The 12,867-nt window shown below is 39.1% G+C and overlaps 1 protein-coding gene across 2 annotated transcripts in view; it reads left to right on the top strand.

Annotated features, from left to right (window-relative positions):
* The window catches only part of CTNNAL1 (catenin alpha like 1), a 68,900-nt gene that overhangs the window by 32,206 nt on the left and 23,827 nt on the right, over positions 1-12,867 (top strand). For both annotated transcript variants that reach the window (XM_054519381.2, NM_001131917.1), the window contains 3 exon segments: positions 2,108-2,194; positions 6,342-6,500; positions 8,675-8,767. In XM_054519381.2, coding sequence (XP_054375356.1) covers positions 2,108-2,194; positions 6,342-6,500; positions 8,675-8,767 — 339 coding nt within the window.

The following is a 12,867-nucleotide window of genomic DNA, read 5'->3' as shown; positions in this document are numbered from 1 at the left end:
ATCCCTTCTTTCCCTCCTAGTTGACCAAAATATCCTTCCCATCTAGCACTCACAATACTTGACATTTATTTCCAGGCCTGTTGACTCTCATTCTAGCCAGTCTGGATTCTATGCCTCTGTCACTAGTTCACTCTGTTGTCCCCACTCTTCCACCAAACTCACCTCTGGAAAATTCCTCCCCAAAATGCTTCTTCCGAGTGAAGAACAGAGGAGTAGACCCCCACCTAGAGGTTCTTGGGACCTGAGCCTGACTGCTGGAGCCATTCACATGTACACAGTTCTTACCTCTGAGGACAGCTGATTTACAGACACAATGATTTAGAAAACTTATTGGGGTGTAGATTCAATGAAAACAAGGGTAGATCCAGCTGGCAAGTAAAAGCTTTTCACCCTTGCGCAAATTCCTGGTCTAAAATTGGTGGGTGGCCACTCTATGAGCCTTAAATGGGCTGTTGGTGTGCTTCAAACAGAGGAGCTTATTTGGGCAAGAATGGCCAAGACTGACAGAAGTGGGACAGCACAAGAAGTGTGTGTACACAATCTCATAGCAGGTGGATTGCAAAGTAGAGAGACAGAGAGCCCTGGGACATGTCTCTAGCATTATTTATTTCTTAGGCCCAGGCTCTGTCAAAAAAGTATTTAACATGGCTTACAATATACAGCAGTGATAGCACAAACCTGGAAGTCATGAACAAAGCTTTGGCAGTAAAGATGATGAAGGAGGGTGGATATGGCTGAGATTGAAGAAAGAAGGAGCAATTGATTTCCTTGTAAGTAGACTAATTTATCAATGAAAGTAGATATGAATCACAGATTTCTCAGATATTTTCTTGGCATCACAGTAGTGCACATGTTCTTATTAACAGGGAATCTTGCCCTAGAGTATAGTATAGTGGTGTGAGAGACTTGAGCAATGTTTTGTGTTAGTTTGAATTATCTGTGTGATACACAGTCTGAAGTGTAGATTGCTTCAGTGCTAAATTTTAAGTCCAACACTCACTATAAAGAGTTGCTTGTGATGAAATACTCTGTTGGGAATGTGATTCTATCAATACTCAAATTTGCAATTAGCAAATGTCACAAATTTAGCAAATTTACCCTGTGCATATTTCACAAGCACTCATATCTCTGATCCTGCTTGCTAGATGTATTTTTCATTCATTCATTTTTTTCAGCAGTTGTTACTGGTGCCTTTTATATGCCAAGCACCATAAATCTAAAGATGAATAAGATAAAATCTTTGTCTGCAAGAATTTTACAATATAGAAATTTGCGGGAAGGGGTGAGACAAGTACAAATAGCTTTGTAAGTATCCTAAGAGAAGGTGTAGACTATGCATTTAGAAGGTTTGAAGGAGGACAAATTTATATTTAGGGAGGGGGCTCAGGAAGGCTTCATGAAGTATTGATATTTAATTTTTATTTATCATGCAAAGAATTGAACATCTACGACCTACCATTTGCTATGCCAGGTACTGTGGATTTAGTGGTGTGCAAAATAGATGTGAACCCAGCTTTCGTGGCCTAGTGGGGAAGATAGACTTTAAACAAACAAAAAATAAAAAATTCCAGATGGTTTGGACTGAAAAAATAAATATGTAATTGCAAACTGGGATGATTATGGAGCAAAAAGATTACAGTGAGTAAGAAGAGGGTCTGATTTAGATTGAGTGATCTGAAAAAGCCTTTCTGAGAAAAAGACATTTATGTAAGATCTTAAAGATGAGTAGGATTTTAATTTTTAACTAGGTTAGGAGTGAAAGCATGGACATTCTAGGCAGAAAATAAAAGAGATTAATTTTAGACTTGATGAATTTATTAAAGAAAATTAGATTGTAAAAGTTCACCTTTCAATATAATCCATAGGTTCACAGAAAAATAAATAAATAAAAAACAAAAGTTCACCTATTTGTAGTTAGCATTGAAAAATATAACTAAACTGAAATTTTATTTTCCACTGTAACTTAAACAGGTAAATTTTGAAAATCTACTTTTATAGTTCACAGAATAATATTAAAATTTATTACAATTTACAGTTCAAACAAAATTGTAATTAACAGATTAAAGAGATGCGGTAACATTACATGTATAGTTTTTACAATTTTTAGCAAAGCAAGAAAACAAAAAGCATCGCTGAAGAACTGGAACTCAGTATTTTGAAAATCAGTCACAGTCTTAATGAACTTAAGAAAGAAGTAAGTATAGTTTGAAGTTTAGCCTCTTCTAATTCTTTGCTAATTTTCATGTTGTATGGGTGTATGAAATGCATTAGTATTAGTATGTCTCTGTGCCTAGAAAATGGTTTTAAAAGTTTTCCTTTGAGGCCAGGCATGGTGGCTCATGCCCGTAATTCCAGCACTGTGGGGAGGCCAAGGTGGGAGGATCACTTGAGCCTAGGAGTTTGAGATTAGCCTGGGCAACATGGCGAAACCCCATTTCTACAAAAAATACAAAAGATTAGCCAGGTGTGGTGGTTAGCGCCTGTAGTCCCAGCTACTCGGGAGGCTGAAGTGGGAGAATCACCTGATCCCCAGGGCTCAAGGCTGCAGTGAGCCATGATCGCACTACTGCACTTCAGCCTGGGTGCCAGAGTGAGACCCTGTCTCAAAAAAAAAAAAAAAAAGAAAAGTTTTCCTTTGACATAGTTATTTTGAAGCCATGATTTTGTTAATGCCATCATTCTCAAAGCTTGCACATGAATTTTCATCGCTTTATTCATAATAACAAAAAACTAATAACAACCTAGAATTCCATCAACAGAGGAATTGATAAATGGATTTTGAAATAATTCTACCAAATACTATTCAGTAATAAAAGAGAACGGTATTGATACATGCAAAAATATAGATGAATCACTAAGACATACTAAGCAAAAGAAGCCAGGCACAAATGATTATATGTATAAAATTCCATTTAGAAAAAAACAATTCTAGAAAAGGCAAAACTAATTTATAATGACATAAATCAGATCAGTGGCTATCTCGGGTCAGAGGTTGGGGTATATTTACTGCAAAAGGGCATGGGGGGACTTTTTGGCATGATGGAAATGTTCAAAATTAGTTGTTGTGGTTACATGGCTGTATATGTTCATCAAAACTCACTGAACAGTATCTTTAAAATGGGTACATTTTGTTGTATATCAATTCTATCTCACTGAAATAAATTTTAAAAAATACTCCTTTGGTTGAGAGGGTTTCCCCGTTCCCTGAATAAAAAGTTGGTCATCTCATGACTTAGTTGGCCACTCTCAGGTTACTGAAAGTCCTATGGTCACTTTAAGTCAGGTGTTCACAAACTACAACTGGACCGTTTTCATCAGTAGAGTGTATGGGGACACAATGCTGCCCATCTGTGGACCTACTGTCTACTGTTTTCTCACTACAACAGCAGAGTTGGATAGTCGCAATGGGCCTAAAATATTTACTCTCTGGCCCATTACAGAAAAAGTTTACCAATTCCTGCTTTAAGTCACAAAACACGATCTCAGTTGAAAATTAGAATGTTCCCTCCAATATGTTAATCAGTATTTAAATCTTCATTTAGTTGTAGAGCTTCTCCCCTGTTCCCTGTTTTCCCAGCTCCAACTAGATAGAGCTGGGAAGATGTGGTCTCTTCTCCCTTTTTCACTTTCCTCACCCTCCGTTACGTAGCTGTTGTTGATTTTTGTCAGGTTGTGGCGTAGAGAGAGAAGAGAGAAAGTTGAGAGGCAGAAGGTTTTTAGTGACCAGCACCCTTATCAAATGGCTTTGGGCTTGGTAGACATTTACAGCGGACTCTCACTCTCATGGATACCTTAGTGGTTCTTCAGAGGCTTTCCTGTTGCCCCCCTACCCCCACCCCCGCCCCTCAACCCCTATATCCTGTTGCTCCCTGCGCTTTGAGGCATGCCTGGAGGAGGGAGTCACAGTGGGCACCCAGCAGCTCTCCAGACAGACCCTCCTCACACAGACCTCTCCTTTCCCTTAGCTGTGCTTTCTTAATTCTTTTATTTTTATTTATTTATTTTTTTGAGATAGAGTCTCACGCTGTTGCCCAAGCTGGAGTGCAGTGGCGTGATCTCAGCTCACTGCCACCTCCACCTCAGGGGTTCAAGCGATTCTCATGCCTCAGCCTCCTGAGTAGCTGGGATTACAGACACACGCCACCATGCCCGGCTAATTTTTGTATTTTTAGTAGAGATGGGGTTTCACCGTGTTGGCCAGGCTGGTCTCAAACTCCTGACCTCAAACGATCCACCTGCCCTGGCCTCCCAAAGTGAGCCACTGCACCCAGGCTTAATTCTTTTATATTCTTGAAGATGGTCAAGGGCTCAAGACAATGAAATTAGAATTTTAAAAAAATTTTATTTTTGAGATGGGGTCTCACTTTCTTTCCCAGACAATGGTGCGAACATGGCTCACTGCAGCCTTGACCTTGACCTTCTGGTCTCAAGTGATCCTCCTGCCTCATCCTCCCATGTAGCTGGGCCACAGGTGCATGCCACCATGTCTGGCTAATTTTTTGTAGAGATAGGGTCTCACTATTATAAGCTCAGGCTGGTCTTGAACTCCTGGGCTCAAGCAGTGTTTCTGCCTTGGCCTCCCAAAGGGCTGGGATTACAGGTGTAAGCCATCATGCCTGGCTGAAATTGGTTTTTGGATGTTTCTTATATAAATTATATATGTGGTGATCTGTTTCACATCTTACTTGGCACTGATATGTCTATTGAAATCTCCATTTAAACATCCTGTTATACATAGAAAGACATGGTTTTCTATGCTTTATAAAAAGCCTGCTGTCCTTGACACAAGGAAAAAAACAAAATAAAACAAAAAAGAAAGAAAAAAGCCTACCCATTTCATTCCAGACTATTCAGTTTTAACTAAAGTATTGTTAAAATCCTGACTATCAGTAGAACATGGTTTCCTTGTGATAAACTGGGTGGCTTTCCACAGGCTTCATTGTCATTACCTCTTGTATGTGTATATCCACATCAACCTCATATAATTCTTGTAAGGATTAAGGGAGATAATGTATATAAGGCTGCTGTCAGGACGTTGCATAGAGCAGGAACTTTGCGTTTGTCCTGCTTCCCTCTCTTACTCGTGACAAGAGTTACCTGACTTTGGCAAGACACAGTCTCTGTGGAGCTGTTTCATAGTCTGTAAAATAAATGACTGGCATTAGATATTCTCTAAGGTCCTGCTGGTGAAACAAAATCTTTTTAGGTTCTTATGTGGCATTTAGTTTCCACGGAAAGTGAATTTTAGTTTCTTTGTTTCTAACTGTAATTATTCTCACTTAGTTGCATGAATGCAGAGGCTATCATATTGTTAATTTTGGAGACAATCCTCTAATTTGAATTGAGATTGGATTACTTCCAGGAAAAAAGAAATCACTTCATTCAAATAGATTTAATTCAAAGTCAGATTTTTCTGAGAACAATGTTATTAAAAATGATCTATTTCTGGACAACCCCAAAATAACCTGTCACGTCATTAAAAAAAAAAAAAAAAAGGCAAGATAAGAAGAAAAGATTTTGGAGTTAATAGTGTCCAAAGATATCCAGTAAGAGTGAGCCAGGCATTCCACCCAAAGTCAATAAAACCATGGGGTTTGTGTTACCCTTTAATCTGTTGTTTCTCCTGGGACCCAATTTGTTCATAGAGGTAGAGAGTAAAGATCTGGATGGCAACTATAGACAGATTCTAACCTCCCTGAGGGCAGGGGTTGTGTCCTACTTGTCATGTATGCCCGGCCTCTAGTACAGTGCTACAGTGCTTGCCATGATATAGGTATTTAATAAAATTTATTAAATTTATTGAAGCTCACATTGGTACTTTTTCAAAAGTATGCTAAAGAACTTATTAATGATCACAAAGTGCCAGTTTTCTTAGTACTCTAAATATTGCACTCTTAATACTCTTAATACTGTTTCATTCCTCACCAACTTTAAGATTAGCAGAAGCATTTTTCACCTAAGGGAAAAGCTACATGGGAAAGAGCTGGTTGATAACAGAATGAAAAAGGGACAAGGGTATTCAGCCATTGAATAACCAGTTCATCTTCTAGAAACAGCATTACCACTGGCACCAGGGGGTTAAAGAATGAATTAGATATCACTCCTGCCCTTGAGAGAAACTGTAAGCTCACCAGTGCTACACAACTCCTACTGTTACACAGGGAACTTTACACCCTCCCCTCAGTGGAACCCACGGAACTGCTTTGCGGCTTCTCTTTATTAATAGTTTTTAAAGTGCTGATGTGGTGCTTGGTCACAAAATGTTATTGTTTGTTTTCTTTCCTTCATCACCCTTCTCCTTCTCCACCCTCCCACCCCCCCACCCACACACACATCTGCAGCTTCATAGTACAGCGACACAGCTGGCAGCAGATCTATTAAAATACCATGCTGATCATGTGGTTCTAAAAGCATTAAAACTTACTGGAGTAGAAGGAAATTTAGAAGCTTTGGCTGAATATGCCTGTAAACTCTCTGAACAGAAAGAGCAGCTTGTTGAGGTGAGTAAACAAGGTGCTAAAGAAATTGTAGTTTAATAATGGCTTTATTAAACTATGTGGGAATGTTAACACAAATACGGTTTTGGGTTAATTTATCTGAGCATTTTCTCTCTCTTTTGGAATCTTAAAACCATAGCATGTATCTGTTCTGTTCCTACAACAGTCTGGCCGCTAAAACAAAACAAAAAAAAATGCTAAGACCCACAAATGAACTTCTTAATCTTCTTTTCCTTATCCTCTCAGAGAAGTTAGACCTTGGAGTAGAGCCATGGAGGTACGTCGTATGACCTTGTTCTGTTTGAATCTGTCAGGGTCTCAGCAGGGAGGAGATGACACACTCAAATTAGGATAATTTGAAGAGAGTTTAATAAAGAAGCTGTTTACAATTGCATAGACAGGGCATGGGGGAAACCATACATGAGAGAGCAGTAATTGGGGCGAGTGGTAGCAAGGCTGGTACCACCCCAGGCCCCCATCAACAGGGGAATGTGGAATGTGGAAGCCTTTCAGAGAACTGCCTTGAGAGGTTTGTGATTTTAGGACTAGGCCCAGAGACAGCCCAAGGTAACCCTCCCGGGAGGAGCATGGGAATCAAGGCCCATTCTCTCCTCAGTCCCGCTCATCTGTGGATGGGGCTTCCCATTGGATATCCCATTAGGATAATCCTAATTATCCAAACATAGGTGTAGACAATATAGGTCAGTCTCCCAGGGCAAAAGGCAGATGTGAGAAGGGAGGAGAGCGGTTAAGGAGGGACAATGAGAAGACATCTGGCACATGATTCCAAATCTTAATTATGAGTTATTGATGCTTCACCTGACACTTGTGTTATAATTCCATTTAGGCTTATTGATATTCTGAGCCTTCTGCCTATTGAAAATGTCAGATATCTACTAGAAAAAAAACCCAACTGTATTAGTCTGTTCTCACTCTGCTGATAAAGACATACCCAAGACTGGGTAATTTATAAAGAAAAAGAGGTTTAATGAACTCACAGTTCCACATGGCAGAGGAGGCCTCATAATGAAAGCAGAAGGCAAAGGAGGAGCAAAGGCACATCTTACATGGCAGTAGGCAAGAGAGTATGTACAGGGGGGGAACTCCCATTTATAAAACCATCAGATCCCATGAGACTTATTCAGTATCACGAGAACAGTATGGAGGAAACTGCCCCCATGATTCAGTTACTTCCACCTGGTCCTGCCGTTGACACATGGGGGTTATTACCAATTCAAGGTGAGATTTGGGTAGGGACACAGCCAAACCATATCAACAACCAAACAAAAAACTGAATCCATGTATAGCTTGTATGTATGAGGTATTTGCTAGCCAACATGTATATAAATGCACAGATATGAACCATCTAGCTATCTTCACATAATCTAACATACCCTGTTCACCAAATCTCAAAGACTAATGGTTAGAAGGAATCTTTAGACTAATTGAACTGGCCTCCTCTTCTTTACTTGTTTACATAGGAGCCAAAAAACTTCTGGGGGAACATTCTTAAAATGACTGTAGATATAGCTTCTTCATTTAATAAATTTGATGCTGCTATGTTTATAAACCAAATATTATAACTATAGGGAAACTGCTTATTTTAGAAATCTTGCAGCAAATCTTTTTAACATTGAAAAAAATGTTCTCTGATTTTCTGTTTTAAGCGTCAAGATTTTCAGTAATTTCCTCTGATATAGGGTCTCTCCTTATTATACCAGTCTGCCTAATCCAATGTTAGCTCCATTGGAAGACGGTGTTGATAGAACATGTAGCTTGTAGTAACTCTGACATAGTTTAGCTGTGAGACTTTGGGCAAGTTACTTCTCTGAGCCAAATTTCTTTTTTTTTCCCCAAATTTCTTTATATATAAAATATGTGGGCACTACTAGGTCTTTCCAAAGGTTCTTTCTGTTTCTAATATTCTGTAACCACCTTGCCATGATTGGGTAGGAAGTAGAAACAATGTTATACCTTTATTGGTGTCTGCTTTGTTCCCAGAGAATCTGTTGGTGACCAATATAATATTATAATAATCTTCTCAGTAGTGTTTAAGTTTATTTTAATAGTTTTTAAGAAATTTTATTTGTAAAATTTTCTTTTTAATTATAAAATGATACTATGTATTGTGGAGGATGAGGATGTGAAAGTTAAACTGTAGACATTTTGTCTTGTAGACCTGTCGATTGTTACGACACATATCTGGGACAGAACCTCTAGAAATAACCTGTATACATGCAGAGGAGACATTTCAGGTGACTGGCCAACAGGTATGATAATAGCAGATTGCTCCTTCTGTATTGTGTCCTATCTGAGTGTTATAACAAGTTGTGTAGATGGAAGGTATAAATGGTTTTTCATAACTAGGGTCCAAATATACATAGAGAAAGAAAGATAATGGAATTTCTGTTGGTAGTGTGCCAGAACATGGCTAACCTTCCATTGGAGCTGGTCATCTGCCAAATTGGAGACTGGTTCATTTAACTAATACTCTAGTTTATATCTATTTTAAAGGAAGCTGTTTACAAGGCACTTGTTATAACATGTTTGGAGATTAAGTTATCATGACATAAGAAGCCATATGTTATGTAATATTCACATTTCAACCTAAGATTCAAATACATTTCATGCTAATAATTAGGACATGAGAGTAAAACACAAACAAAACAATGTTATGATATTACTTATAAGATTCAATTGGGACCAGGCATGGTGGCAAACACCTGTAACCCAGCACTTTGTGAGGCTGATGTAGGAGGATCGCTTGAGTACAGGAGTTTGAGACTAGCCTGGGCAACACAGCAAGACCCTGTCTCTACAAAAAATAAAAACAAACAAACAAAAATTACCCATGTGCAGTGGTGCTTACCTATAGTCCTAGCTACTCAGGAGGCTGAGGCAGGGGGATAGCTTTAGTCCGGGAGTTTGAAGCTGTAGTGAGCTATGATTGTGTCACTCACTGTACACCAGGCTGGGTGACAGAGCAAGAGTCTATACCTGGGGAAAAAAAAGATCCAATCAGAAGCAAAATAACTATCTTAAATTAGGATAGTACATTATAGTGTTAAAATAATAATTATGATAACCAGAATTAGCAACCACTGAAAGAATGTTCTGTTCAATGTTAAATGAAAAAAGTAGGGTACAGATTTGTATGTATACAAATTATTCCCATAATTTCATATGTATAGAGAATGTATATACATATGAAAATACCTATACGACAATATCCTTGTTTAGCTAGGGTTTTTTTCTGAATTTTCTATAGTAGAGGTATTCATTTGTCCTTATAATTTTCAAAAGCCTTTTTAAAACTGATTATCTCATTTAATACTGTTTCTGTCAAATTAATCTAAGGAAAGTGGTTAAAGACAGAGCTTCCTCCTTTTTTTTTTTGAGACTGAGTCTCGCTCTGTCGCCCAGGCTGGAGTGCAGTGGCGCGATCTCGGCTCACTGCAACCTCCGCCTCCTAGGTTCAAGCGATTCTCCTGCCTCACCCTCCTGAGTAGCAGGGATTACAGGCATGTGCCCCCACACCTGGATAATTTTTTTATTTTTAGTAGAGACAGGGTTTCACCGTGTTGGTCAGGCTGGTCTGAAATCCCTGACCTCGTGATCCCCCCACCTCAGCCTCCCAAAGTGCTGGGATTACAGGCGTGAGCCACCGCGCCCAGCTGTTTCCTTCTTTTTTAGAGTCTAAGCTCTAAAATAACGTTTTGCAGTTGTTCTTTTATTTACATTTTTAAATATTATTTATATTTTAATTTATACTTTATTTATATTCATTTATTTACTGTCAGCCAAAAGGATTCCTCCTAACTTGCAATATTGGGCAGTAGAGGTTGAGTCCCTGCATCTTTGATTTATAGCTCAGAACAGTGCAAGTGACCTAGACTCAATGATGGTGTGTGCCCTCTAGGAGAATCATGTTGGATGTTGGAGGGATGATCTCATGCTCTCCTGTAGAGAACAGTGTCAAAGGCTTATCATGAAAGCTGGAACTATATGAATGAACCTCCACAATGATTATCTGCTGAACACTTTATTACAACCAGGGGATCTGTTTACTGGGAGAAACTGTGTCTTCAATATTGGCATGGGAGTCACTCTTCTTGCCTTGGCTGCAAATGTATTCCAATAGAACTGGAGGGCTTGACTCTCCTGCCATATGCAATCAGTTGTTGCTCCTATCCTCAGGCCCTGCTTGCCATCTGGTTGCAATTTTTGGTTTATTGTTTTATTGCAGCAGAGATATTAGGAATAGCCATATTTTCTTCCCCAGGATAGTAGCAGAGCATGTTGTTAAGAACCTGCATAACTTGAGAAGCTTTTTCTGTTCCCAAAGCCTCAGCTTCCACTCCTAGTATTTGCATCTGCCTCACAAAAGGATAATTTAAGGACATTGAGCATGCCTCTGGGATAATTTATTTCTGGATATCTCTGCTTTGGCAATGTTATTTTTATACTTCCTTTAAAATGTTAGACATACTGAGGGAACAATTGAACAGTTTGTACACTAGTTGAGAGGAGAGCAATGCTGAAATCTAGCCTGTAGTCCATGGCAAGTTATGTGCCTGCTTTTCCTGAAGAGGGGAACCTTGTTCTTATAGCACTGCCATCTGCTTGGCAAGTGCTGTGCCTGTGACACTATGCCCACCCCAGAGGGAGGAGCAGCTAGTTGTAATTCATTCAAAGGTACCAACTATTAATATATTAGCTAACATGGCCCTGATCATATTCATCTATAAGTTCTCCAATGACTTTCTCACTCAGAAGAAAATCCAGTCCTTACCATCTATGCTTCTCCATTACATGGCCACTGGCCACCTTCCTCTTGCTCATGTCAGTCTGTTCCTCTGGCTTACTTGCTGTTCCTTGAACACTCCAGAAATGTTTCTGCCCCATCCCAAATGACTTCCCCTCAATTTCCCTGTAGCTCCCTCACCTTTTCAGTGACTCTCTAACTTAAAATACTGTGACCACCTAATCCCCTCCATCATTCTCACCCTTTATTTTGATACATATTTTTTATTCCCTTCTAAAATATTTTGTAATTTATTTTAATTGTGTCTCTCCCACTGCTTGTTATATAATGTGAGTCCCATGAAGCCAGGGACATTTATCTGTTTCATTCACAGCTGTTTCCCCAGCACCTGGAACATGGGCACAGTGCCTACTAGTATGTAGTAGGTGAATGAATAGTCATGTTAGTTGTATATGTGTGTGTGTGAATAATCCTATATAATCAACTCCATGGAACAGCAACATCACCTGTTAGTAATGGGCATCTCTATCACATTATCCTATTAATTTCCCTCATAGCAGTTATCGTAATTTATAATATTTTAATTGTGTGCTTGTTTATAGTTCCAAATCTCCACTAGAGTATAAGCTTCATAATAGAGGGCTTTTATCTTCTTTTTTTATCACCTTATCCCCAGCACCTAGCATGATTTTTTCACATAGTGGATTCTCTAAAATACTACTTACTGGATGAGTATTTGATGTAATATCCCCAGTCTGTGAAACAAGAAGGTAGATAGAATCAATGCTTGTTGTCATGAATAGAAGGTGAAAGTGGTAGAAGGGAAAGGATCTGCTGTGAACATATCAAGACTGAACTCTGAATTCCTAGCTCCTGGATCTTTGTGTGTGTGTGTTTTATTTAATGGGCCATCAGGAAATTTCAGTAGGTTTGGTCTGGTCGATGGCTTCTATTTTGAGGTAGAAGCTAAAGTGTAATTTCTACTGAATGTCAGGTCAGGAGGTGTGTGAAGACTCAACCCAGCCATCCATTTTCTGCCTATATTACAATTAGCATCCATCAAGTCCTTTGTGTTAGAGAGTGATTATTATATGAAAGATAAAATGTTAGTTGATTCATTAATTCATTCATGTAGTAGCTACCACTAAATAAAACCCCAAATGCCAAAATCTCAGGTTTAATATAATAACAGTTTGTTTATCACTTGTATTAAGTCCTGATTAATGGTATGTCTTTCTCCCTCTTGGCAATCTGGTCCCCTTTCATTTTGTGCCTCGCTAGCCCTTAGGACCTCAAAGTCCCTACTGTATCCTGTGCATTGAACCATCAGATGTGGAAGGGAGAGAGCACTGAGGGGCACGAGGGAGGTTTGGATCAGTTAGGATGGAAGCAGTGACCCACATGCAAGTGGGGACAGAACTCAGTCTCGTGGCCATATGTCTCCACTAGGGAGGCTGGGAAATGTAATCTTCCTATGTATCCAGAGGGAAGACAAACAGATTTTGATGAAAACCTAGCAGTCTCTGCAACAATTCATTTATTTATTCAACACATTTATTTAGCTAATGTGGTGGTACGTAAAAGTACCAGGATGATTTCTGCCCT

The sequence above is a fragment of the Pongo abelii genome, chromosome 13 (assembly GCF_028885655.2).
Source record: "Pongo abelii isolate AG06213 chromosome 13, NHGRI_mPonAbe1-v2.0_pri, whole genome shotgun sequence".
NCBI classification, from domain to species: Eukaryota; Metazoa; Chordata; class Mammalia; order Primates; family Hominidae; genus Pongo; species Pongo abelii.
Note: the sequence above shows the minus strand (reverse complement) of the source record. Positions and strands in the feature narration are given on the sequence as shown.